General features: G+C 59.4%; 2 protein-coding genes across 4 annotated transcripts in view; one reads left to right on the top strand and one right to left on the bottom strand.

Moving 5' to 3' along the window:
* Positions 1–654: 654 nt before the first annotated feature.
* Positions 655–22,731, top strand: Ptpn23 (protein tyrosine phosphatase non-receptor type 23). Its single transcript, XM_048334743.1, is given in 27 exon segments — positions 655–1,260; positions 9,232–9,306; positions 14,566–14,693; positions 14,771–14,847; positions 14,955–15,004; positions 15,083–15,214; positions 15,298–15,378; positions 15,467–15,598; positions 15,695–15,742; positions 15,858–15,914; positions 15,990–16,048; positions 16,138–16,217; positions 16,303–16,417; positions 16,501–16,566; positions 16,709–16,854; positions 16,953–17,098; positions 17,100–17,280; positions 17,398–17,552; positions 17,643–17,794; positions 17,877–18,056; positions 18,127–19,768; positions 19,870–20,054; positions 20,134–20,238; positions 20,343–20,481; positions 20,562–20,675; positions 20,750–21,233; positions 22,712–22,731. Coding segments are annotated over 26 exon segments (4,812 nt in total). The 5' UTR covers positions 655–1,176; the 3' UTR covers position 21,233; positions 22,712–22,731.
* LOC125342523 (SREBF chaperone) overlaps positions 21,474–22,731 on the bottom strand; it is a 38,492-nt gene continuing 37,234 nt past the window's right edge. For 2 of the 3 annotated variants that reach the window (XM_048334745.1, XM_048334744.1), the window contains exons 19-23: positions 22,571–22,653; positions 22,316–22,485; positions 22,128–22,208; positions 21,838–22,044; positions 21,475–21,754 (exon numbers count right to left, since the gene is read on the bottom strand). In XM_048334745.1, coding sequence (XP_048190702.1) covers positions 21,509–21,754; positions 21,838–22,044; positions 22,128–22,208; positions 22,316–22,485; positions 22,571–22,653 — 787 coding nt within the window. In that variant the 3' untranslated portion in view covers positions 21,475–21,508. Of the gene's footprint in view, positions 21,755–21,837; positions 22,045–22,127; positions 22,209–22,315; positions 22,486–22,570; positions 22,654–22,731 lie in introns of all 3 variants that reach the window. The other variant, XM_048334746.1, reaches the window with a different exon arrangement.

The raw sequence follows: 22,731 nt of genomic DNA, 5'->3' as shown, positions 1-22,731 counted from the left end.
TTCTCTTTTGTTGCTCTGTTCCCCACCAGGGGCCCCAGGATTCTGGCTGGGTTGAGGCAACACTGTGTTGTTGGCTCCATCTGCTGCTGTTCCCTGCTCCTCAAAAGTCTCTCAACCAGACGCCCAGGCATTCTAGCTACTCAGGAGGCTGAGGGGTTGAGGGTGCAAGCCGAGCGGGCGTGCCCCGTCCTTCTGTGCACACGCGGCTGTTTGCACCAGCAATCACTCCAGCCTTCATTTGTTTCCTGCGCACCCTAGGGTTACGTCCGTTTCCCATCATCACGAGCGGACATCCTGGGCTCTTTGGCAATGGCAGGTCTTCCAGGAGGTGACTGGACCTACCGGTCCCCTTGGGGGGCAAGGAACCTCTGCTCCCAAAAGTGCACAGGTGAACGAACTCTTCTTCTCCCTCCTCTCTCCCAGGTCAGTCCTGGGGCTCGAACCCGGGGCCTGAGCGCCGTCCCTGAGCTTTTGTGCTCAAGGCCAGGGCTACCCCTTGAGCCCCAGCAACACTTCTGGCTTCTTGGTGGTCACTGGAGATACACTCATGGGACTTCTCCCACCTGGGCTGGCTTCGAACCGCGATCCTCAGGTCCCAGTCTCCTGAGCTGATGCCCGCCTCTATTACTTTTTTTTTTTTTTTTTTTTTGGTGGTGATACTGGGACTTGAACTTAGGGTCCCTCGCCTGTTAGGGCTGGCGTTGTACCACTCGAGCCACGCCCCCCACAGGTGTGTTTTCTAATGCCCCGCCCCACTGGCAGGTAGAAACTACACGCCGGTAACGAGCCTGCTTCGCCGCATAGCTTCAGGGGGCAGAAGACTACGAGTCCCAGAATCCCCTTCGTTCCCCGGATGAAGCTTTCCCCTCGGGCCTTGCAACTCCCACGGCGTGGAAGACCGAGCGTGCGCACAGAAGAGAGTGCGCACGCGCTCTCGTCTAACTCCCTCGCGCGAGGAAGACTGAGCATGCGCCGCGGCCCCACGCAGCCCGAAGACTACACCTCCCGGCAGGCCGCGGGGCAGTCTCGTGGAAAGGGAGGGTGTGGGGAGAAGGGAAGCCCTCGTGACGAGCGACTTCCGGCGTGGAGGGGCGGGGTCGTGCGCGCGGCTGAGGCAGCACACACCCCGCGGCGAGGAGGGCGGCCGAGCGGCCTGCTCGGCGCCGGGAAGCCGCCATGGAGGCCGTCCCTCGGATGCCCATGATCTGGCTCGACCTCAAGGAGGCCGGCGACTTCCACTTCCAGCCTGCCGTGAAGAAGGTGAGCGCGCCTCGCCGCCGTCCGCCGCCGCCGTCGTCGCGCCGCGCGTGACGCCCCCTCGGGCTCCGGGCCCCGCCCCGCCCGCGCCCCCCAGCTCCGGCCGGGCCGCGGGGTCGGCTGAGGCCCGGCCGCCCCCGCCCTGCTCGTCCCTCTCACCCCGCCTCTCCCAGCTCCTTCTCCTTCTCCTCACGGAACCCGGGTCCCAACTCCTGCCTCCAGGCCTTCGGTCCGTCGGTCCGCCAGTTCCCACCGAGCCCTCCCACCCCCCGCCCGCCCCGGTGACGCTTTCCGGACCCGTTTCTGCCCCGCCCCTCTTCCGTGGCCGGACCGCCCCCACCCCGGCCGTCCGGCTGGGCCCGGCGGAGCCCCCCGGAACCCTGCTGGAAGTGGGAGTGCGGGGGGAAGCGTTTCTCACACTGACTACAGTTTTTCTGTTTGTTTGTTTGTTTGTTTTGTGCCAGTCCTGGGGCTTGAACTCGGGACCCTGGAAGTTGTCCCTGGATTTTTGTGCTCAAGGCTTGATTGAGCAGCTCATCCCACTGAAGCCGCAGCTCCACTCCCCAGCTTTTTGGTGGTTTCATGGGAGGAAGAAATGGTTGCAATTGGTGGGGGGGGGGACAGAATCTCAACACACTTCTGTCTAGGCTGGCTTCGAACTGTGATCCTCAGATCTCAGCCTGAGTTAGCTTAGGATGTCAGGGGTGAGCCAGTGGCGCCCGGCGCATAGGGCACTGACTCCCAATTCTCTGTGGTCTCCCCATGAGCCTATTGGGAAAGCTGTGAACCAAAAACAAACAGGTCTTCTGCCTGCAGTGTTGTAGCCGTTGGAGGGACCTATCGAGAATTACTGGTTTGCATAGGACAAGACAAGCTTGGTGTTTCTATTGAGGCAGGAGGCTTACCTCCTAGTGACCCACCCCTCAGGTCAACCATCTGATTGGTTGCCCCTCTGCGTATCCATCGTCTCTCTTCTCCCTACCCCACAGATTGTGGTGATTGAGCATCAAGTTCACCCTCTGAGAAGAGCCAAACTAGGAGGCTGTTGTTGGAGATGGCAGGGTTTTTGTTGCTTTTTAGCACAGCAGCTACTATATTAAGCACTACTCAGCGAGGTGCTTGGGAAAAGAAGCTTGAGTTTGGAAATCATTTCCTACCAACCTATCTCCCACCTTTTCTTCACGCTATTATAATGTGTCTTCATTCAGCCACTATTGGTTTGCATTCCTTGTTATTTTCAAAGCCCTCACCTAGTCCAGTTCTTTTCTGTGATTATTGAAGTCCCAATATAAATTGATCTGAATACTTCTGGTACAAGCCTTCTACACTTCTGCTCATAGCGACTTTGTTTTCTGTCCAGGAATTCCTCCCTCTTCCTATGGTAGTGATAGGTCATGTATGTATGTATGTATGTATGTATGTGTATACACTCACACATATATAAACATGTAATTTTTTTGTGTATGTGCATGTACTTACAAGTGCCAGTACCAGAGCTTGAACTCAGGGCTTTTTTGTTTATGACAAGTGCTTTACCAGTTCAGCCAAACAGTCTGGTGGTTTGCTGATTTCTAAATTTGATTTAGGGAGGTAAAATAAAACTTAGTTCTGTTTGTGTCAGCCTATTAAGCATCATGCTGAGCGTTGGTTATACAAATAGTCTTACCTTCCTTTTTCTCAAGGAATTCATAGTTTGGTAGAGAGAATTTAAAAATTAGAGTGATATTAGTCTAAGAAAAGCTTGTAGTAAACAGAAGTATTAACCTAAGGAGGGGCCAGGGAAGGCTTGCTAGAGATGGGTTTTGAAGGATGAATAGAAGTTTTCTAGTCAAATGTTTGTGAAGCTAGGCTTTTGACAAAGTCTGGTGTGGTGGTATTGTTAAATAAAATCTTGGGGAGGCTATAGATTTGGAGTGGGCCCCCAAAAAACAAACATAGTAGAGTTGAATTATAGTAATTGAGATTTGGGTGGTTCTAATTTAGCAGTAACGGGTTGACTGGTTGAATCAGTGGTAGCCAGTTGTTTTCTGTGCCTCACTATTTTTCTATAAATGTTTTTAGAGCATGTTGGTGATTGGAGTTCTCTGAAGGAATTTTGATTGGAGGATTTCGTTATTTGTGCATTCCTGTGTTTTGGCTTTTCCACAGATAAACCCATTAAATGTAAACTTGTTGAAGGTTTTTCTTGGTAACTATTGATTTTTGCTTCTAATGGACATGCCTTCTAGTCTATATTGATGAGAAACAGGAGCCAGGAAAAGAGCAAGAAGTTCTCAGTGCCAAACTGGGTTGGCATACCTGGGCCCGCATAATCTTCTGGTAGGCAAGTGATGGTGGACTTGCACTAACCCCCACCCCCCCACCTCCCCTTAACAGAAATTGAACTTGAGGCTGTGTATTCACCCATTCTACCCAAGCCCTCTACCACTGAGGTGTGTCTTGAACCTGCTGTATACTTTATTGTGCTGACTCACCGCAAGTAAGAGAAGGATGACTCTTAGGTTCTTTATTGGTGAATGATTTGGCTGCAGGTGCTAGTGTTCGTTCCTTTTATCCCAAACACCTACCTTGAACTCCCTGCACTTGAGCTTATATATAACAGGCTTAGGCGAAGATGATGCAGCCATCCTGGTTCATTCACTGAACAAATAAGTTATTGAGTGTCTGTTATGTGTCAGTGGCAAAAATCCTTGTCCTCATGGAGCTCACCTCCTAGTGATCCACCCCTCAGGTCAGGTTTACTATCTGGTTGGTAGCCCCTCTGCATATCCATTGTCTTCTCTTTCCTCCCTACCCCCACCCCCTTTCCTGAACTGATAGCTAAATTTTTACCTGTAGAGAAACAGCCTACTGTTCAGTCCTGTCACAAGCTCGCTGCAGCCTGCCTCTGTAACTTCACTCTTCCAGTCTGCTCCTGTGGGAACTTTCAGCCTCCCTCCCACATCTGTTCATTTGCCCTTGCTCAGGTCCTTCTGGTAATCGCTTTCTTCCTGCTTGTCACCCAAGTTGAACCATCTCTCATCACAATCCCCTCAGCTGCCTGGCGATTGAACCACCTCCTCTGACTGAGACAAGCCTTTCCATCACTCATTTGACTTAGAGTGTGCTGCACGCACATGCTGCCTCCTCTTCTCTTACCCTTCACCTTAGTCACAACTGGGTAGAGCTACGTGGCTTTTCAGGTTTGGAGAACTTTTTCATATTTCCCCACAAAACAGCTATAATCTCATCCACCAAAGGCCTACATCTCCTTCACTTAGGGCATCGATCAGATTTTTTTTTCCCTTCGTACAGGAAGTAGTAAATTCCTTGTGTGGGGGTTCCTTGTAACTGTTGGCTGGATGACCTAATCTACTTCTTACTCCCTCTGGGAGAGGTAACTTGAGTCTTCCTCATTTGTGCTGTTTATAAGACCTAGAAGTGAGGGGTGGGGTGGTGCTCATTCGTGAGGCCCAGGTTAAGGGAAAATTGAGAGTCTGTTTCCAGGTGCAGTATTTTTGGCCAGTGGTTGTCTGCTAGGCTTGCTGACTTGGAGCAAAGGGCTAAAAATTTCCCTTGGTAGCCCTTCTTTCTTGAATGAAAGTAATCCTTGGAAGTTCAGCAGCGGAACATATATTAAGTAATAGTATTATATGAAGGACTCAATTCACTGTGTATTTCTGAAGCACAATTCAAGGAATGCCCTATATTTGACTCAGCTCTGGAAGTAGAAGTGAGCTGGAAGAACCACTGGGTCTAGGAGTTCAAGACCCAGCAATCCTCAAAAAAAAAAAAAGTTGTATATTCGATCCCTTTTCACGCCTTTCCTTTTTGGTTTATCACTTGACGCACTGAAGTTTAAAGATAGTAAGATAAATGAGGAGCATAGCAAGCCGGTAGCTGGTGGCTCATGTCTGTAATCCTAGCTACTCAGTAGGCTGTGATCTGAGGATTATGGTTCCAAGCCAGCCCAGGTAAGAAAGTCTGTAAGACTCCTATCCAATTAACCACCAGGAAACTGGAAGTGGAACTGTGGCTCAAAGTGGTAGGGTGAGGGGCTGGGAATATGGCCTAGTGGCAAGAATGCTTGCCTCGTATACATGAAGCCCTGGGTTCGATTCCCCAGCACCACATATATAGAAAATGGCCAGAAGTGGCGCTGTGGCTCAAGTGGCAGAGTGCTAGCCTTGAGCAAAAAGAAGCCAGGGACAGTGCTCAGGCCCTGAGTCCAAGGCCCAGGACTGGCCAAAAATAAATAAATGAATAAAGTGGTAGGGTGATAGCCTTGGGCAAAAAAGCTCAAGAACAGTGCCAGGCCCTGAGTTCAAGCACCATGACTGACAAGAGGGGGAGGGGAAGAGCATAGCATAAGCTAGGAGCCTGTGGCTCATGTCTGAAATCCTAGCTAGTTAGGAGGTGGAAATCTGAGAATAACTGTTCAAAGCCAGCCTGGACAGGAAAGTTTATGAGACTCTTATCTCCAAATGCTGGAAGTGAAGCTATGGCTCAAGCAGTAGAGCACAAGCCTTGAGCAAAAAACACAACAACTCAGAGACAGCTCCCGGGTTCTGAGTTCAAGACCCATAACTGAGCATACACACACACAAAAATTAGAAACAAATAGGTGGTCTGATGCATGGCTAGGAACATGGCCTCTGAAGCCCAAATGCCTGGATTTCAGTCCTTGCCCCTTCATTTACTAGTGCTCAGTGGTCTTAGCAAATGCCCTCACTTTTTTCCTTTTTTTAAATAATTAGCTTACATTAGTTATGAAACCCTGTTTCTAGGACTTTCCATGTAATTCTGATCCTTTGGCCTCTTATCCCAGAGGGCCTGTAGGCAGTGGGCAAACTTAAAACGTCTTAGATGGACTCAATTGAAGACTGCTCCCATTCAGATAATCAAGTTTTACCTCATGGCTTAGTCCCCATTGTTGTGTTGGGGTTGAGTACGAAGACAGTTGGATAGATCAGAGTGTGGAGCCCCTGAAGTCTGCAGTGTGTCTGATAATACCACCCCGGGGGGGGGGGGGTGTGGAGAACAGTGATTAGTAAATTTTGGTTTACAGAGTTTGTGTAGAGGTGAATATCTCTAGGGGGCTTTGTTTCATGGAATGTATCTTCTCAGAGGACCAAAAAAAAAAAAAACCCACTAACAGCAAGTGTTCTTTAGGTAACTTTCCAGTGCTAGAGATTGAACCAGGGATTTAGTCTTGCTAGTAGGCAAGTGTTCTACCACTGAGCTAAGTACCCAATCATCAGCCACTTTTTTTTTTCTTTCTAGTGCTGGGGATTGAACCTAGGGCCTCACACTTGCTTAGCAGACACCATTTGAGCCATACCCCCAACCCTTAGTTATTTTATAGTTTGGTTTTTTTCCTCCTCCCTCTGACTAGCCTGAACTGTAATCTATCTACGACTTGCTACTAACTTTCTGCTTAATCTTCTTGCTGCTGCTGGGATTATAGTGTGCACAGTTGCTCCCAGTTGTTTTCCCCCCTCCGTGTGTGTGTGTGTTTTGTGTGTGTGTGTGTGTGTGAGAGAGAGAGAGAGAGAGAGAGAGAGAGAAAAATGTGTATTACGTACTGGGGCTTGAACTCAGCCTGGGCACTGACCTTTAACTCTTTCACTCAAGGCTGGTATTCTACCACTTGTGCTACAACTCCATGTGTTTTGTTTTTGTTTTTTTCCTCGTTGTTAGTGATAGGAGTATCATGAGCTTTCCTGCTCAGGCTGGCTTGCAACCAGGATCCTTAGATATCAGTCTCCTGATAAGCTAGGATTTGTACCCCAGGCCTGAGGCACTATACCAGGTTCCTACCTTTTTTGTTGAGATGGGATCTTACTTTTTGCCTAGGCTGGCCTTGTACCAGAGTCCTCTTGATCTCCACCCAGTGGGATTTTTTTAGGCATGAGCCATCTCGCACCTGGCCTCTCAACAATATTTATTTATTTTCCAGTCCTGGGACTTGAACTCAGGGCATGAGCACTGTCCCTGAACTTCTTTTGCTTAAGGCTAGCACTCTGCCCCTTGAGCCACAGCGCCATTTCTGACTTTTTCTGTTTTTGTGGTACTGAGGAATCAAACCCAGGGCTTCATGCATGCTAGGCAAGCGCTCTACCACTGAGACACATTCCCAGCCTTCTTCCCGCCCCCAGCAGTTTTTTTTTGTTTTTGTTTTTGTTTTTGGCCAGTCCTGGGGCTTGGACTCAGGGCCTGAGCACTGTCCCTGGCTTCTTCTTGCTCAAGGCTAGCACTCTGCCACTTGAGCCACAGCGCCACTTCTGGCCATTTTCTGTATATGTGGTGCTGGGGAATCGAACCTAGGGCCTCATGTATACGAGGCAAGCACTCTAGCCACTAGGCCATATTCCCAGCCCCAGCCCCCCCAGCAGTTTTTAAAAAAGTTGTTCTCCATGGGAAAAGTTGATGGAAGGGCTGACATTGATCAAGTTACATTTGTACTCACAGCCTGACTTCTGGCATTGAAACCCCTTTGTACAACTACTTAATAAAAAATAAATATTAAAACAAAAGTTGCTTTCCTTGCCAGGCATCAAGAACACATAAGCACATTTTCTTGAGGTTGCACTCCATTTCTTTCACTGTCTTTCCCCCTAAGGGTGTGCGTTTCCCTCTCAGTCCTCCAATTGAAAGCCAGGAGTGAAGTCAGAGTTGTGATAGATTTGTAGGAGTGGGTTGAAGTGGCAGGGGGTAAAAAAGAGAGCTCACCAATACAGGGACTTTGAGGGAGTAAAACCAGGAGCAGAGGGGCAAGGGCCAGAGGGCTGGGAAAATAACTAGCTCAGCAATAGCCTCCCCCCTGCTGTTCTTTCCTACTAGGGTAGATAAATCCTGTCTCCAGCCCCACGTGACTGATCCATAGTAGCAGGTCCTGCCTGGGTCTTGGGAAAGAATTCAACCTCTTTCCCCTTCACGTCACAGACTGGCCAGGGCCTCAAAGTCATTGTGCTTTGGTCATCAGTGTCCTTTGTAGAGCACATGGCTTCCCTCTGCCCCAGATTGTTATCCACCGCACTAGCAACAGGCATGACAGCAGGGGTAACCCCCACTGCCTTAGTCTGTTGATCCTTGTTGAACAAAGGGCTCTTCACTCAGGCCTCAACTAGTGTGGGTGCTCACTGTCCAAGACAGGCTGCTCTTGGGGCAGGCCTGGCAGTCTCTTCTGATGTGGCCATTGACTTCCTCTGTCCCTGTCTCTCTTCCGGGTCATTCCCACTGGACAAGACTCTGCAGATCACCTGTGCTGCCCTTTCCCAGCCCAGAGAATAGGGTTGCTGAAGATTTTGTATGCTTGTACGTGCGTGCGTGCGTGCGAGCAAGAGAGAGATAGGGCTTGAACTCAGGGCCTAGGCACTGTCCCTGAGTTCTTTTGCTCAAAGCTAGCACTCTACCACTTTGAGCCACAGCTCCACTTCCTGTTTTCTGGTGATTTGTTAGAGATAAGAGTCTCATGGACTTTTCTGCTCAGGCTGGCCTTGAACCTTGATCCTCAGATCTCAACCTCTTGAGTAACAGGTGTGCGTGGTCAATGCCCAGCTTCTCTTGCTCTTGTTTGGTGCCTCTTACGTGCATGTGCTGTCCGATTATGATCCCAACACAAAGCAGGGTGCAATCCTAAGGATGTTTAACTTTGTGACCCTTTTGAAATTCTCATAGGGTCCCAGTTAGCCAGCTAAGCTCCCTAGTGTCCTGAGCTGTAAGAATCCTGGACTTTATGGAGAGGACTTGACATTTTGAGGGCCTGCCAAGGCCCACTGTGCTCAAAGGAAAAGGAGGTGCCCATGGCTATAGCATCTCCGTGCTGCCCATTGTTGAGAAAGAGTGGTCCTGGACCAGCTCTGGGTATAGACTCCAGCCTGGACTCCAACTGGTGATCACCCAGGATTCAGAGGTCTGGGGAGAGGTGTGTGTCTGTGTTTCTGTCCGTCTGTCCTACCTTTCACTAGATTACATTCTTTCCTCTCTTTCTAGTTTGTCCTGAAGAATTATGGAGAGAACCCAGAAGCCTACAATGAAGAGCTGAAGAAGTTGGAATTGCTCAGACAGGTAGGAGGCCTCGCTTGGTTTGTTTGGTTTGGTTTGGGACTGGGTCTCATAGTCCCCGTGCTGTTGTTGAGTTTGCTGTGTAGCCCAGGCAGGCCTCAGCCCATGATCAACTACCTCTACCTCCGGTAGCTAGGAGCACAGGCACTTGCCACCATGCTTGGCTTCTTGGTTGAATCAAGGTCTTCTCATTCTTTTAATGAAGAAAAAAATATTATTGCCTCAAACTGTGATCTCCTTCATCTCCACCTCCTGAGTAGCTGGGATTAGAGGCATGAGCCAGTGTGCCTAGTGGGAGACTAAGTTGCTTTGGTCTCAAACTGGTGGGCTCATGCGTGCTTGCTTCAGCCTCCCAAGTTCCAGCTTGTAGCTAAAACTAGAGGCATGAGCTTGCTACCTGGCCCAGCTTTCAGGGTTTGTTGTTGTTGCTTATTTTTATCTTAAAGCACCCTTACTTTTGTTTAGTTTTGGTTGCTGGAGGTTGCCAAGTACACACTTTACTACTAGGCTACATACTCAGCAAGTATCTTTTTGGGGGGTGGGGGGAAGAGGGGGCTTGAACTCAAGGCCTAGGCGCTGTCCTTGAGCTTTTTTGCTCAAGGCTAGCACTCTGCCACTTTGAGCCACAGCACCACATGTAGTTTTCAGGTGGTTAATTGGAGACAAGAGTCTCATGGACTTTCTTGCCCCGGTTGGCTTCAAACCAACCTCAGATCTCAGCCTGCTGAGTAACTTAATTACAGGTGTGAACAACTAGCACCTAGCCTTTTTTTTTTTTAATTAGCATACATGATTTGTACAAAGGGGGCTCATTGTGACATGTTCTCATATTCTACAGATGTATTCTGATCAGCCTGATCCCCTCCATCACTCTCCCTTATTCTATATACTCCCTCATAGAAAGTTTCCACAAGTCCCGTTGCTCCATTCGCCTGCCTCGATGCATGTTTAGCTGTTGCTATTATTGCATGCCTGGCCACTTCTTCCAGTGTGTTTTTACCTGTTGATTTAGAAAAAAGCAGCTGCATGATGGATGTTGTTAATCTTATTCTTTCCGATGCTGTTTCAGGTTGTTTTCTGGGGTTGTGTGAGTATAGAGTTTGGATCACATACTGACAGTACTTTTCGTGTGATGGCTATACTTCCAGAACAATATTGGTGGCATGATCTGTGGCTTGTTTCTGGTGTCTGCGGTGTGAGCCTTGAGCACAGGGCTGGCTGTTTGGCTGTTTGCAGTGGTTTGTTCTGTATTTGGAGAGGCTGGGGGAGTAGGGCATCCCAGGCTTCTTTTGTTTTTGGAAGAGGGTCTTACTCAAGGCTAGGTTGGTGTTTGGTATTAAACTCATGATTCTCCTGCCTCAGCTTCCATGCTCTTTGTTTTAAAGAGCTTAGAAGACCCCACTGCTCAAGAACTATTGAACTAAACCAATTCAATTGGTAAAAAAATGTGGTGAAGCTGGGAATATGGCTTAATGGTAGAGTGCTTGCTTTAGCATGCGTGAAGCCCTGGGTTCGATTCCTGAGTACCACGTAAATGGAAAAAGCCGGAAGAGGGGCTGTGTTTCTTAAAACAGTGGGTTTTTTTTTTTTTGCTTTATTTTGTTTTCTTGAGATAGCATCTTGCCATATAGCTCAAACTTCCTGCTTTCCTAAGACTTATTAATCAAAGATTTTTTTTCTACTTGCTCTTCTTTTTAGGCAAGGGGTGGTGGTGTTGGTGTATATTGAGGTTTGAACTCAGGGCCTCCCTCCCACTTGCTAGGCAGGTAGGTCCTCTACAGCTTGAGCCACACCCCTAGACCTTAATCTGCATTTCTTAGCAATAACAGCAAAAGGGCATTTTTGTAATTAGTATTATGAGCATAGTGTTTGTGTCCTGTCCTGAGCTCTTTTGCTCAAGGCTGGAGCTCTACCACTCTGAACCACAGTTCCACTTCCGGTTTTCTGGTGGTTCATTGGAGATAAGAGTCTCAGGGACTTTCCTGCCTGGGCTGGCTTTGAACTGCAGTCTTCAGATCTCTGCCTCCTGAGAGGCTAGGATGACAGGTGTGAGCTACTAAAGCATCTGGCTCAGATTTTATTTATTTATTTTTGTTATTATTATTTTTTTGGCCAGTCCTGGGCCTTGGACTCAGGGCCTGAGCACTGTCCCTGGCTTCTTTTTGCTCAAGGCTACCACTCTGCCACTTGAGCCACAGCGCCACTTCTGGCCATTTTCTGTATATGTGGTGCTGGGGAATCAAACCCAGGGCCTCATGTATCTCATGAGGCAGGCACTCTTGCCACTAGGCCATATCCCCAGCCCCCAGATTTTATTTTTGTGTGCCAATTTTGGAACTTATGCTCAAGGTTAGCACTCTGCCACATGAGCCATGGCTCAGCATGGCTTCAGCATTTTGGTGGTTCCCTGGAGATAAGAGTCTCAGGGACTTTCTTGTCCAGGCTGGCTTTGAACCGTGATCCTCGCATCTCAGCCTTCCCAGTAGCCTGGGTCACAGGCATCAACCACCGGCGGCACTTGCACAGTTTAAAAATTAAGAACCACGGAGTAAATGGGTGCTTCGCTGGGTATGACGGAGTGCTGGAGTGCAAAGGTCAAGGGGTCGAGGATCTCTGTTCCCACAAGTTGAGGTAACAGCTCAGGGCTGGCTGCTCCCCCCCCCCCCCCGCCCCCATTCTCTGCTGAGGTGTGTCCAGCTGGGGAGAGAGCAGTTACATCCCCAGCAGGGGGCGTTTCAGCACATTGCACACCGGGCATGCAGACAAGGCCTACTCCATGCCCTGCTACCCACCCGGACCTTCCTGTGTCCTTCCTTCTGAGCTCAGTGTCCTTGGTGGGTCACCTGGGCCGCACACCTGAAGCCCAGCACCCTGAACACCTCCATAAACATGCACCACGCGAGCACTTGAATGGAAGCCAGGGGCCTTCTAGGTGGTCACTCCCGGACTCCCCGCCCTGGTTGATTCCCTTTCTACTCCCCCAGTTATGTTCCCAAGAGCAGAGTGCCGTGGACTTAGCAGGCTCACCCCAGAAATTGCATTCTCGGTTGAACGGTGTTCTTCTTTTAGTGCATTCTTCATATGCTGTGTGATCCTTTGGTTGGTGGAAACTGAGCATTTGAACTTAATGATGGAAATGAGGTTCCCCTCCTTCCCTGGTGTTGGCTGGCCCTTTATTGTGTGTGCCAGTCCTGGGGTTTGAACTCAGGGCCCGAGTGCTGTCCCTGGCTTCTTTTTGCTCAAGGCTGGCACTCTGCCACTTGAGCCACAGTGCCACTTCCAGCTTTTTCTGTGGAATCAAACCCAGGGCTTCATGCATGCAAGGCAAGCACTCTACCGCTAAGCCACCTTCCCAGCCCAGCATTGGCTGGCGTTTGATTTTTTTTGTGGCTGCTGTCGGCTGTCTCTGTGCCGGCCTCAGATGTAAACTCGAAGGTCTTCTCGGATGCTGCATTTCCTTTTGGGTACGCCTGGTTCCTTTCTCACTTCGCCTGTAGTAAGTGGCTACTTTTAGATGTCCTCGTATTTGTTCATTATCCCAGAGAGGAAAATGGGACACGTGAAGGGGGGGGGGCACTGTGCCTTTAAGTGCCTGGGCAGTGACTCTGGGGAGGGAGGGGCAGTGATGGTGGTCATCCGACAGAGCCAGGTGCGCTTTTGGAGAACAGGCATCCTCTTCTCCCCCCCCACCCCGTTCCCTCAGCTGCTTGCTGGCTGCTACTGTAGAGGAACTGATATGCACCCTAATGTGCTATCCAGCTTCCCTGGGAAATTGTGAGCCTTCAGTATTGAATAGAGTCCAAGTCCTGCCAGCACACACGTGCAGCTGGAGAGACTGGAGAGTAAGAAGCATTCTGTGCTTCCTACTCCACCGTCTTCTGGAAACAGAGTTTATTGAGTAATTGGGGGAACTAATGATTTAATCCTCATCTGCTTGAGCTGTGGACCTGGACCCTGCCCCTAGAGTTAGATGAGATCAATGACTCATAAATCCATGAAACCACTGGTCATGCTCTAATTATTTAATGAAAAATAAGTGATCAGATCCAACAATACAGAAGTAAAAATGAGGTGTACATTCTTTTCTTTTGCCATCCCTGGGGCTTGTACTCAGGGCCTGGTCACTGTTCCTGAGCTGCTTTTGCTCAAGGCTAGCCCTCTACCACTTGAGCCACAGCACCACTTCAGGCTTTTTCTGTATATGTGGTGCTGAGGAATCGAACCCAGGACTTCATGCATGCTAGGCAAGTGCTCTACCACTAAGCCACCTTCCCAGCCCAGGTGAGCAATTTTAGACCAGACTTGAGCCTGGTGCTTCATGAAGAAAACACATCCCCGGTCTGGAGGCACACACAGCAGATGCAGCACAAGTCACATGACCCTTCCACCTACTCGGGTGGGTAGGTGTGATCTGGAGACGGTTTTAGAAAATTCAAGGCAATATTTTTGTGACTATAAGCAGCGTGCGGCTAGACATGGAACTTGTTATTTCAGGGTCATTACTGCTTTAGGGGATGGCTCTAGTTTGTACAGTGGTTTTGGTTTAACGAAAGGTAGGGTTTGAATATGGCAGAGATCATGGTAATGCGGATGAGGAGCTCTGAGAAGCCCTTCCCTGTGGGGCAGAGGGGGCTCCCCCGCGGGGCGGGGACACACCTTACTACAGGTGCGTCTGCTGTAGAAAGAGGGGAGCCCATCTCCTGAGAGGCCAGAGTGGGCCGTGCCCAGCCAGCCGCCTGCTCCCCTGCCGCGCAGACACGCCTGCGATCCCGGTGACGACCCCCTGGGAGGCCGGGATGGGAGGATGGCAGCTCAGGATTATCCTGGGAAACGAGTTAGCCAGACCCCCACCTCACCCACCGAGGGGGCCGCAGGGGGCTGTGCCTGCAGTCACAGCCCCGCAGAGCCCTGGGCTGACGCGGCCAGGAGCCAGCGGCTCTGGAGGTACCCAGCCGGGACTGCACCCCGCCCCCGCGGCCCTGGGGACCCAGCCCTGGGCGCCTCCAGCCCCGTGTCCTTTCGTTTCTCATAGAGCCGGAAGTGTTGAGAGCAGGCGTGCACGGAGCTGGCCGTGCGCGTCGGCGCGTGTCTTGGGGTCTGCGCGGCCCATCTGCGGGTCACTGGGGTTTCGCAGCACAGGGACGGCGCCATCTTTGTGTCTGGGGTTAGGTCGCAGGGTGGGTGGGTAGGTAGGGTGTTCAAGCACGGCTGGTGGGGCGCCCCGTGCGGTCTCCTAGCCTGCTTCTCCCCTCGTGCCCCCAGAACGCCGTGCGCGTCCCCCGCGACTTCGAGGGCTGCAGCGTGCTGCGCAAGTACCTGGGCCAGCTCCACTACCTGCAGAGCCGCGTGCCCATGGGCGCGGGCCAGGAGGCCGCCGTGCCCGTCACCTGGTGAGAGCCGCCCCCCCCCCCCCCGCCCCGGGGTCCCCGCGCCCCCACCCCGGTGACGGACGGCACTGTGTCTGCAGGACGGAGATCTTCTCGGGCAAGTCCGTGGCCCACGAGGACATGAAGTACGAGCAGGCCTGCATCCTCTACAACCTCGGTGAGCCCCCCCCACTGCGGCCCTGCTGTCCCCCCTGCCCCCGGGGGTGGCCCCGACTGGGTGATACGGGTGTGGGCAGCCCCCGACTCCCCATCCTCTGCCCCCAGGCGCGCTGCACTCCATGCTGGGGGCCATGGACAAGCGGGTGTCGGAGGAGGTAAGGAGAGGAGCCGGGGGGGGGCGCAGCGCGGCACGGCAGGGCCGCCCCAGCTGACACCCCCCCGCCTGCCCCCAGGGCATGAAGGTCTCCTGCACCCACTTCCAGTGCGCGGCGGGCGCCTTCGCCTACCTGCGCGAGCACTTCCCGCAGGCCTACAGCGTGGACATGAGCCGCCAGGTCCTCACGCTCAACCTCAACCTCATGCTGGTGAGGGGGGGAAGGGGGGGGTGCCAGGGGGCGTGGGCGGGGGAGGGCGGGCCAGAGGGGGTGATGTGTCCACGTGCCCCCAGGGCCAGGCGCAGGAGTGCCTGCTGGAGAAGTCCATGCTGGACAACCGCAAGAGCTTCCTCGTGGCCCGCATCAGCGCGCAGGTAGGGGCGGGCGCAAGGGGGGGGTGCGCCCCCGGCTCCGCGCTGCCCGCCTCCGACCCCCACCCCACCCCACCCCTGTCCACCCCAGGTGGTGGATTACTACAAGGAGGCCTGCCGGGCCCTGGAGAGCCCGGACACCGCCGCGCTGCTGGGCCGCATCCAGAAGGACTGGAAGAAGCTGGTGCAGATGAAGATCTACTACTTCGCCGCTGTGGCGCACGTGAGTGGCGGGCTGGGGGGGGGGGGGGGGCGGGAGGCCGGGGCACCGGGGAGGGACAGGGGCCGGTTGTGAGGCTGTGTCCCCTTCTCTTCCCAGCTGCACATGGGGAAGCAGGCTGAGGAGCAGCAGAAGTTCGGGGAGCAGGTGAGGAGGCCGTGGCGAGCGGGGCTGGCCCTGCCCCGCCCTGTCCACAGAGGGTGTGGAGCGGGGCTGTGAGGTGGTGCCGGCGGGAAGGCACTGAGCGGGCTTTGTCCCGCAGGTGGCCTACTTCCAGAGCGCCCTGGACAAGCTCAACGAAGCCATCAAGCTGGCCAAGGTGAGGCGGGGGCCTGGCCGCCCCTCCGCCCGCCCCCGGCCCCGGCCCGCGCCCATTCCTCTCTCTGCCCCGCAGGGCCAGCCCGACGCCATACAGGATGCGCTGCGCTTCGCCATGGACGTCATCGGGGGAAAGTGAGTGGGGGGCCGGCAGGGCGGCGGGGGAAGGGAGCCCGGGCCCTCCTGACCTCCGCCGCCTGCGCCTCCCCTCCCTGGACCGCCAGGTACAACTGTGCCAAGAAGGACAACGACTTCATCTACCACGAGGCCGTGCCCGCGCTGGACACGCTGCAGCCCGTGAAAGGTAGCGGGCGGGAGATGGGGTGGGGTGGGGGCGCCCTGCCCGGCCCGGCCGGACCGACCCGCCATACCCCCTCCACGCCCGCCAGGAGCCCCCTTGGTGAAGCCCCTGCCGGTGAACCCCACCGACCCGGCTGTGACGGGGCCCGACATCTTTGCCAAACTGGTGCCCATGGCCGCCCACGAGGCGTCCTCGCTCTACAGGTGGGTGCGCTGCTCCGCCGGGGGCGCGGGGTGCGGGGTGTCCCGCGATGGCGCCCCCACTCACCGCCCTGCTGCCTCCCCAGCGAGGAGAAGGCCAAGCTGCTTCGGGAGATGATGGCCAAGATCGAGGACAAGAACGAGGTTCTGGAGTGAGTGCGGGCCGGGGCCGGGGTCTTCCCCACTCTTTCCAGCAGCTTGGGTGGGGCTGTGGGGTGGGGCTGTCCGGCGTGGGCCGCAGTGGGGGGAGGGGTTCCCCAGGAGGGCCGCGCAGCACGGTGGTTGTCCCCGCAGCCAGTTCATGGACTCGATGCAGCTGGCCCCGGAGACGGTGGACAACCTGGACGCGTACGCGCACATCCCGCCGGCGCTCATGGAGAAGTGCGCGGCGCTCAGCGTGCGGCCCGACACCGTCAAGAACCTGGTGCAGTCCATGCAAGGTGGGCGGGGCCGGGGGCGGGGCCGGGCGACGGGGCGGGGCTCCCCGGGGCGGGGCCTGCCTCAGCGCCGCCCCTGCCCCCCCCCCCCCCCCCCGCAGTGCTGTCGGGCGTGTTCACGGACGTGGAGGCCTCGCTGAAGGACGTCAAGGACCTGCTAGACGAGGACGAGCGGCAGGAGCAGAAGCTGCAGGAGGCGCTGGGCCCGGCGGCGGCCACGGCCACGGCCACGGCCCCCCGCGGGGGGCAAGGCGGAGCTGGCCGAGGTGCGGCGCGAGTGGGCCAAGTACATGGAGGTGCACGAGAAGGCGTCCTTCACCAACAGCGAGCTGCACCGCGCCATGAACCTGCACGTGGGGAACCTGCGGCTGCTCAGCGGGCCGCTCGAGCAGGTGCGGGCGGCGCTGCCCTCGCCGGCGCTGACCCCAGGTGAGCCCGCCCTGCCCCGCACCGCACCGCCCCCGTGAGGGCGAGGCCCGGCCGGCCGCGCCTGCGCCCCGCTGACCCCCCCACGCCCCCCCACGCCCCCCTCACGCCCCCCTCCAGAGGACAAGGCGGTGCTGCAGAACCTGAAGCGCATCCTGGCCAAGGTGCAGGAGATGCGGGACCAGCGCGTGTCCCTGGAGCAGCAGCTGCGCGAGCTGATCCACAAGGACGACATCACAGCCGCGCTCGTCACCACCGACCACTCGGAGATGAAGGTGGGGCGGCCGCGGGCCTGGGGGGGGCGGCACGGAGGGGGCCACGGAGGGGGAGGCACTGAGGGCCGCGCCGTCCCCCGCCCCCCGCAGAAGCTGTTCGAGGAGCAGCTGAAGAAGTACGACCAGCTGCGGGTCTACCTGGAGCAGAACCTGGCGGCCCAGGACAACGTGCTGCGCGCGCTCACCGAGGCCCACGAGCAGTACGCGGCCGTGCGCCGGGCGCTCGGCGACCTGGACCACAAGTCAGCGCCCGCCCGCCCGCCCGCGCCCCCCAGCCCTCCCCCAGCCGCGCCTCCCCCTCACCGCGCCTCCCCCCTCCCGCAGGTGGAACTCCACGCTGCAGACGCTGGTGGCCTCGTACGAGGCCTACGAGGACCTGATGAAGAAGTCGCAGGAGGGCAAGGACTTCTACGCCGACCTGGAGAGCAAGGTGGCCGCCCTGCTGGAGCGCGCGCAGGGCGCGTGCCGGGCGCGCGAGGCCGCCCGCCAGCAGCTGCTCGACAGGTGGGTGCGGGGCGGGGGTGCGGCGGGCGGGGGCACCCCGGGCCGGCCTCGCTGACGGCCTGTCCCCCAGGGAGCTGAAGAAGAAGCCGCCGCCGCGGCCCACGGCGCCCAAGCCGCTGCTGGCGCGCAGGGAGGACGGGGAGCCGGGCGAGCCCGGGGAGCCGGCTGAGGAGCTGCGCGGCCTGCCCCCCGACATGGCCACCGGCCCGCGCCCGCCCGACCCCTTCCTGGGGGCCGCCGCCCCGCTCTCCTTCCCTCCCAGCCCCTTCCCGGGCTCGGCCGGCCCCGCGCCCCACTACCTCCCAGGCCCCGCACCCCCCGGCCCCTACCCCGGGCCCCTGGTGCCCCCGGCGGTGCCCATGGCACCCGCGCCCGCGCTCTACCCCGCCCCGGCCCCCGCCTACGGCCCCGAGCTGGGCCTGGCGCCGCGGTCCTCCCCGCAGCACGTGGCGGTGAGCAGCGTCTACGGGGGCGTGCGGGCCCCCGCCCCGGCTGCCGGGCTCCCCTCCGCCCCGCCGCCCCATTACCCAGGCCCCGAGCTGGCCATGGCCCTGCGGCCGGCGACCACCACGGTGGACAGCGTGCAGGCGCCCATCCTGAGCCACCCCGCGCCCGGCCCGAGCCCCGCGGCGCCCCCGCAGCCCCGATACCCCGCGCCCTACACCTACCCGCTGGGGGCCAAGCCGCCGGGCGCCGCGCCCCACTACCCAGCCGCCCTGCCGGCCGGCTTCCCCGCGCCCCGGGCCGCGCCGCCCCCTCCGCAGGCCGCCTTCCCGCCCCAGCCGCCCCTCCCGTACCAGCACCCGCACCTCTTCCCGGCCCCGGTCCACGCGGCGGGCGGCCTCCCGCCCCAGCCTCCCTACCGCTTCCCCCCGCAGCCGCCCGTCCATCCCCAGCTCGTCTACCCGGGCCCGGCCCCGACGCCGGACCCGCACCCCTTCCCCAGCCCCGCGCCCCGGCAGGCCCCGCTGCCCTACTGCCCCGCGCCGGCGCCCCGGGCCCCCGCGCCCCCCGCCGCCCCGCTGCCCATGCGCGGGCCCCCGCCGGCCGCCCCGCCCGGCCCCGCGCCCCGCCACGTGCCTTCCCCCGCGCCCTCACCCGGCCCCACGCCCGGGCCCGCCCGGACCCCCGCACCCGAGCCGCCGCCGTGCGCGCGCCGGGGCCCCGCGGCCGCCGACCTGCTGTCGTCCAGCCCCGAGAGCCAGCACGGCGGGGCGCCGCCGCCGGGCGCCGGGCAGCCGCTGCTGCAGCCCACCAAGGTGGACGCGGCCGAGGGCCGGCGGCCGCAGGCGCTGCGCCTCATCGAGCGCGACCCCTACGAGCGGCCCGAGCGGCTGCGGCGGCTGCGGGCCGAGCTGGAGGCGGCGCGCGGGCAGCTGGCAGACGCGGCCGCGCTGGACGCCGCGTGGCGCGAGCTGCAGGAGGCGCAGGAGGCGGACGCGCGCGGCCGCTCCATCGCCATCGCGCGCTGCTACTCGCTCAAGAACCGGCACCCGGACGTGATGCCCTACGACGGCAACCGCGTGGTGCTGCGCTCGGGCAAGGACGACTACATCAACGCCAGCCGCGTGGAGGGGCTCTCGCCCTACTGCCCGCCGCTCGTGGCCACGCAGGCGCCGCTGCCCGGCACCGCCGCCGACTTCTGGCTCATGGTGCACGAGCTGCGCGCGGCCGTCATCGTCATGCTCGTGTCCGAGGCGGAGATGGAGAAGGTGCGCGCCGGGCCGGGCGGGGGGCCGCGGGCCGCTCCAGGGACCCCACCCCGCTCACCGGCCCTGTCTCGCCCGCCCGCCCTCCCTCTCTCCCTCCGCAGCAAAAGGTGGCCCGCTACTTCCCCACGGAGCGCGGGCAGCCCGTGGTGCACGGCGCGCTGCGCGTGGCGCTGAGCAGCGTGCGCGTCACCGACACGCACGTGGAGCGCGTGCTGAGCCTGCAGTTCCGCGACCAGAGCCTCACGCGCTCGCTGGTGCACCTCCACTTCCCCACGTGGCCCGAGCTGTGCGTCCCGCGGGGGGGGGGCAGGGGGAGGAGGGCGCCCCCACCCCCTCTCCCCGCGCTCACGCGCCCTCCCCCGCAGAGGCCTCCCCGACAGCCCGGGACACCTGCTGCGCTTCATCCAGGAGGTGCACGCGCACTGCCTGCACCAGCGGCCGCTGCACACGCCCGTGGTGGTGCACTGCAGGTAGGGGGCGCCCCGGCCCGCCCGCGCGCACTAACCCCATCCCCCCCACCCCCCCCACTAACCCCATCCCCCCACCCCCGCACTAACCCCGCTCCTCCCCACAGCTCCGGCGTCGGCCGCACCGGGGCCTTCGCGCTCCTCTACGCCGCGGTGCAGGAGGTGGAGGCCGGCAACGGCATCCCGCAGCTGCCGCAGCTGGTGCGGCGCATGCGCCAGCAGCGGAAGCACATGCTGCAGGAGAAGGTGGGTGCGCGGGGCCGGGGTCTGGGGAAGCGGGCCCCTGCCCGCGCACCTGCCCGGCTGAGCCCCGCGTCCCCCCGCAGCTGCACCTCCGGTTCTGTCACGAGGCGCTGGTGAGGCACGTGGAGCAGGTGCTGCAGCGCCACGGCGTGCCCCCGCCCTGCAGGCCCGCGCCCGGCGCCGGCGGCGGCCACAAGGTGAGCGGGGCGGGGCTGAGGGGGCGGCGGGGCTGGGGGGGGCTGGGCCCCGCTCACCGGCTGGGGCCCCCCAGAGCCCCCTCCCGCAGGACGCGCAGGACCTGGTCCTCGGCGGCGACGTGCCCATCAGCTCCATCCAGGCCACCATCGCCAAGCTCAGCATCCGGCCCGCGGGCAGCGTGGACGCCCCGCCCGCCGGCCCGCCCGGCCCCGCCGAGCCTCCAGCTCCCCCCGCCGCCAGCCTCCCCGAGGCCGCCCCGGCGCCGCCCTCGCCCCCGCCGCCATCCCCGCTGCCCGAGCTCCCCCAGCCCGAGGAGGAGCCGCCGCGGCCCGAGACGCCCAGCGCGGCGCCGCCCTCCTCCTCGTCGTCCTCGCTGGAGCTGCTGGCCTCGCTCACGCCCGAGGCCTTCTCCCTGGACGGCTCCGGGCGCGGGAAGCCGCGCATGAGCAAGCACCACTTCCTGCAGGCCCCCGACGGCCAGGGCCTGCGGGCGGCCGCGCCCTCCGACGACCCGCTCAGCCTCCTGGACCCGCTGTGGACGCTCAACAAGACCTGACAGCCGCCGGCCTCGAACACCCAACACCGACACTACATACACCCCGCGCGCCCCGCAGGGCCAGGGGCCCCCCGCTCCTGCTGCCTCGGTCCCGCCGGTTCTCGGCTCTTTGCTATTGAAATAATAAAGGTTGTGTGGCGGAACCACCCCGAGCTGCGCCTGCGCCGTCCCCGCCGCTCCCCACCTGCCTCGGCGGACACAGTCACGCAGGCCCCGCACACACCATTTTGTACAAAGTTTAATGTCTCGCTCGGGATGGCGCGGCCCCGCGCCCCCTCAGTCCAGCTTCTCCAGCACCGAGGGCACGTACACCAGGCTGAGCTCGCTGCCGAAGTTGCAGACGATGGCGGCGTTGTCCAGCACGAGGATCTGGCGCGCGGGCTGCGCCTCGCTGCTCTTGCCCAGGTAGACGGTCTGCAGCAGGTCCCCGTAGTTCAGGTCCCAGAAGGACACGCAGCCCTGGCCGCCCGTCACCAGCAGGCTGTCGGCGATGACGCCCAGGCTCGCCCCGCAACCCAGGTCCTGCGCGGGGCGAGAGAGGCGCCTTAAGTGGGGGGAGGGAGAGGAGCCGCCCCCCGCCCCCCGCGCCCGGCGCCCCGGCCCACCTGCTGAATGGAGTAGAGCTTGATGCCCGTGCTGCGGTCCCAGATGCTGATGAGGTCATCCAGGCCGCTGCTGATGACGCAGCAGGCGGTGCAGGTGAGGGAGGTGACGTCTCCGCGGTGCGCAAACACATGGCTGACGCGGCTTCCGGTCAGCACGTCCCACAGGCAGATGGCCCCGTCCTGCCCTCCGCTGGCCAGCGCCATGGTCTGGGGAGAGGCGAGGGCGGGGTCACCGCGAGGGGCGGGGCCGCCGGTCGGCACGAGGCCCCGCCCACCGGCCGCTGCCTCACCTGGTCGATGTACACGGCGGTGATGGCCCCGGAGTGGCCCTGCAGCGTGAAGAGGCAGCACGAGTCCTCGAGCCGGAACACCTGCACGGGCGGGGCGGGGCGGGGTGGCGCGCGCTCGGGTCGGGCCTGTCCCCGCTGGACCCCCGCCCCGCGCCCTCAGCCCCGGCCCTCCCCCGCACAGCACGCACCCGCAACGTGTGGTCCTGGCTGCCGGTCACCAGGCGCCCGGCCGCGGCGCGCAGGGCGGTGATGGGCTTCTGGTGCGCGCAGGGCACCGTGTGCGTCAGGCGGCAGAGCACCGCGTCGCCACCGCCGCCAGACGCGGGGGAGGCGGGGCAGCTGCCGCGCCCGGGGGTCCCTGCAGACAACGGGTTCCGTGAGGCCTGGGGCGGCGGCGGGCACTGCATGGCGAGGCGTGGGCAGCTCCCCGCGTGGCCTCTGACCTCTGAACTGTAGGGGGCTGAGGGCGGCGCGCGTCTCCAGGGAGAAGAAATCCAGGGAGCCGTTGAGCCGAGCCGCCACGATCCTGGGGGATCAGAGGGCGCGGGTTCCCCACGGGGCTCCCCGCCCCTCCCGCCACCCAGGCCCGCGCCCCGCGCCCGCC

Source organism: Perognathus longimembris, chromosome 26, assembly GCF_023159225.1.
Source record: "Perognathus longimembris pacificus isolate PPM17 chromosome 26, ASM2315922v1, whole genome shotgun sequence".
Classification (NCBI taxonomy): Eukaryota; Metazoa; Chordata; class Mammalia; order Rodentia; family Heteromyidae; genus Perognathus; species Perognathus longimembris.
The sequence above is the reverse complement of the archived record's forward strand: the minus strand, read 5'-3'. Positions and strand labels throughout refer to the sequence as shown.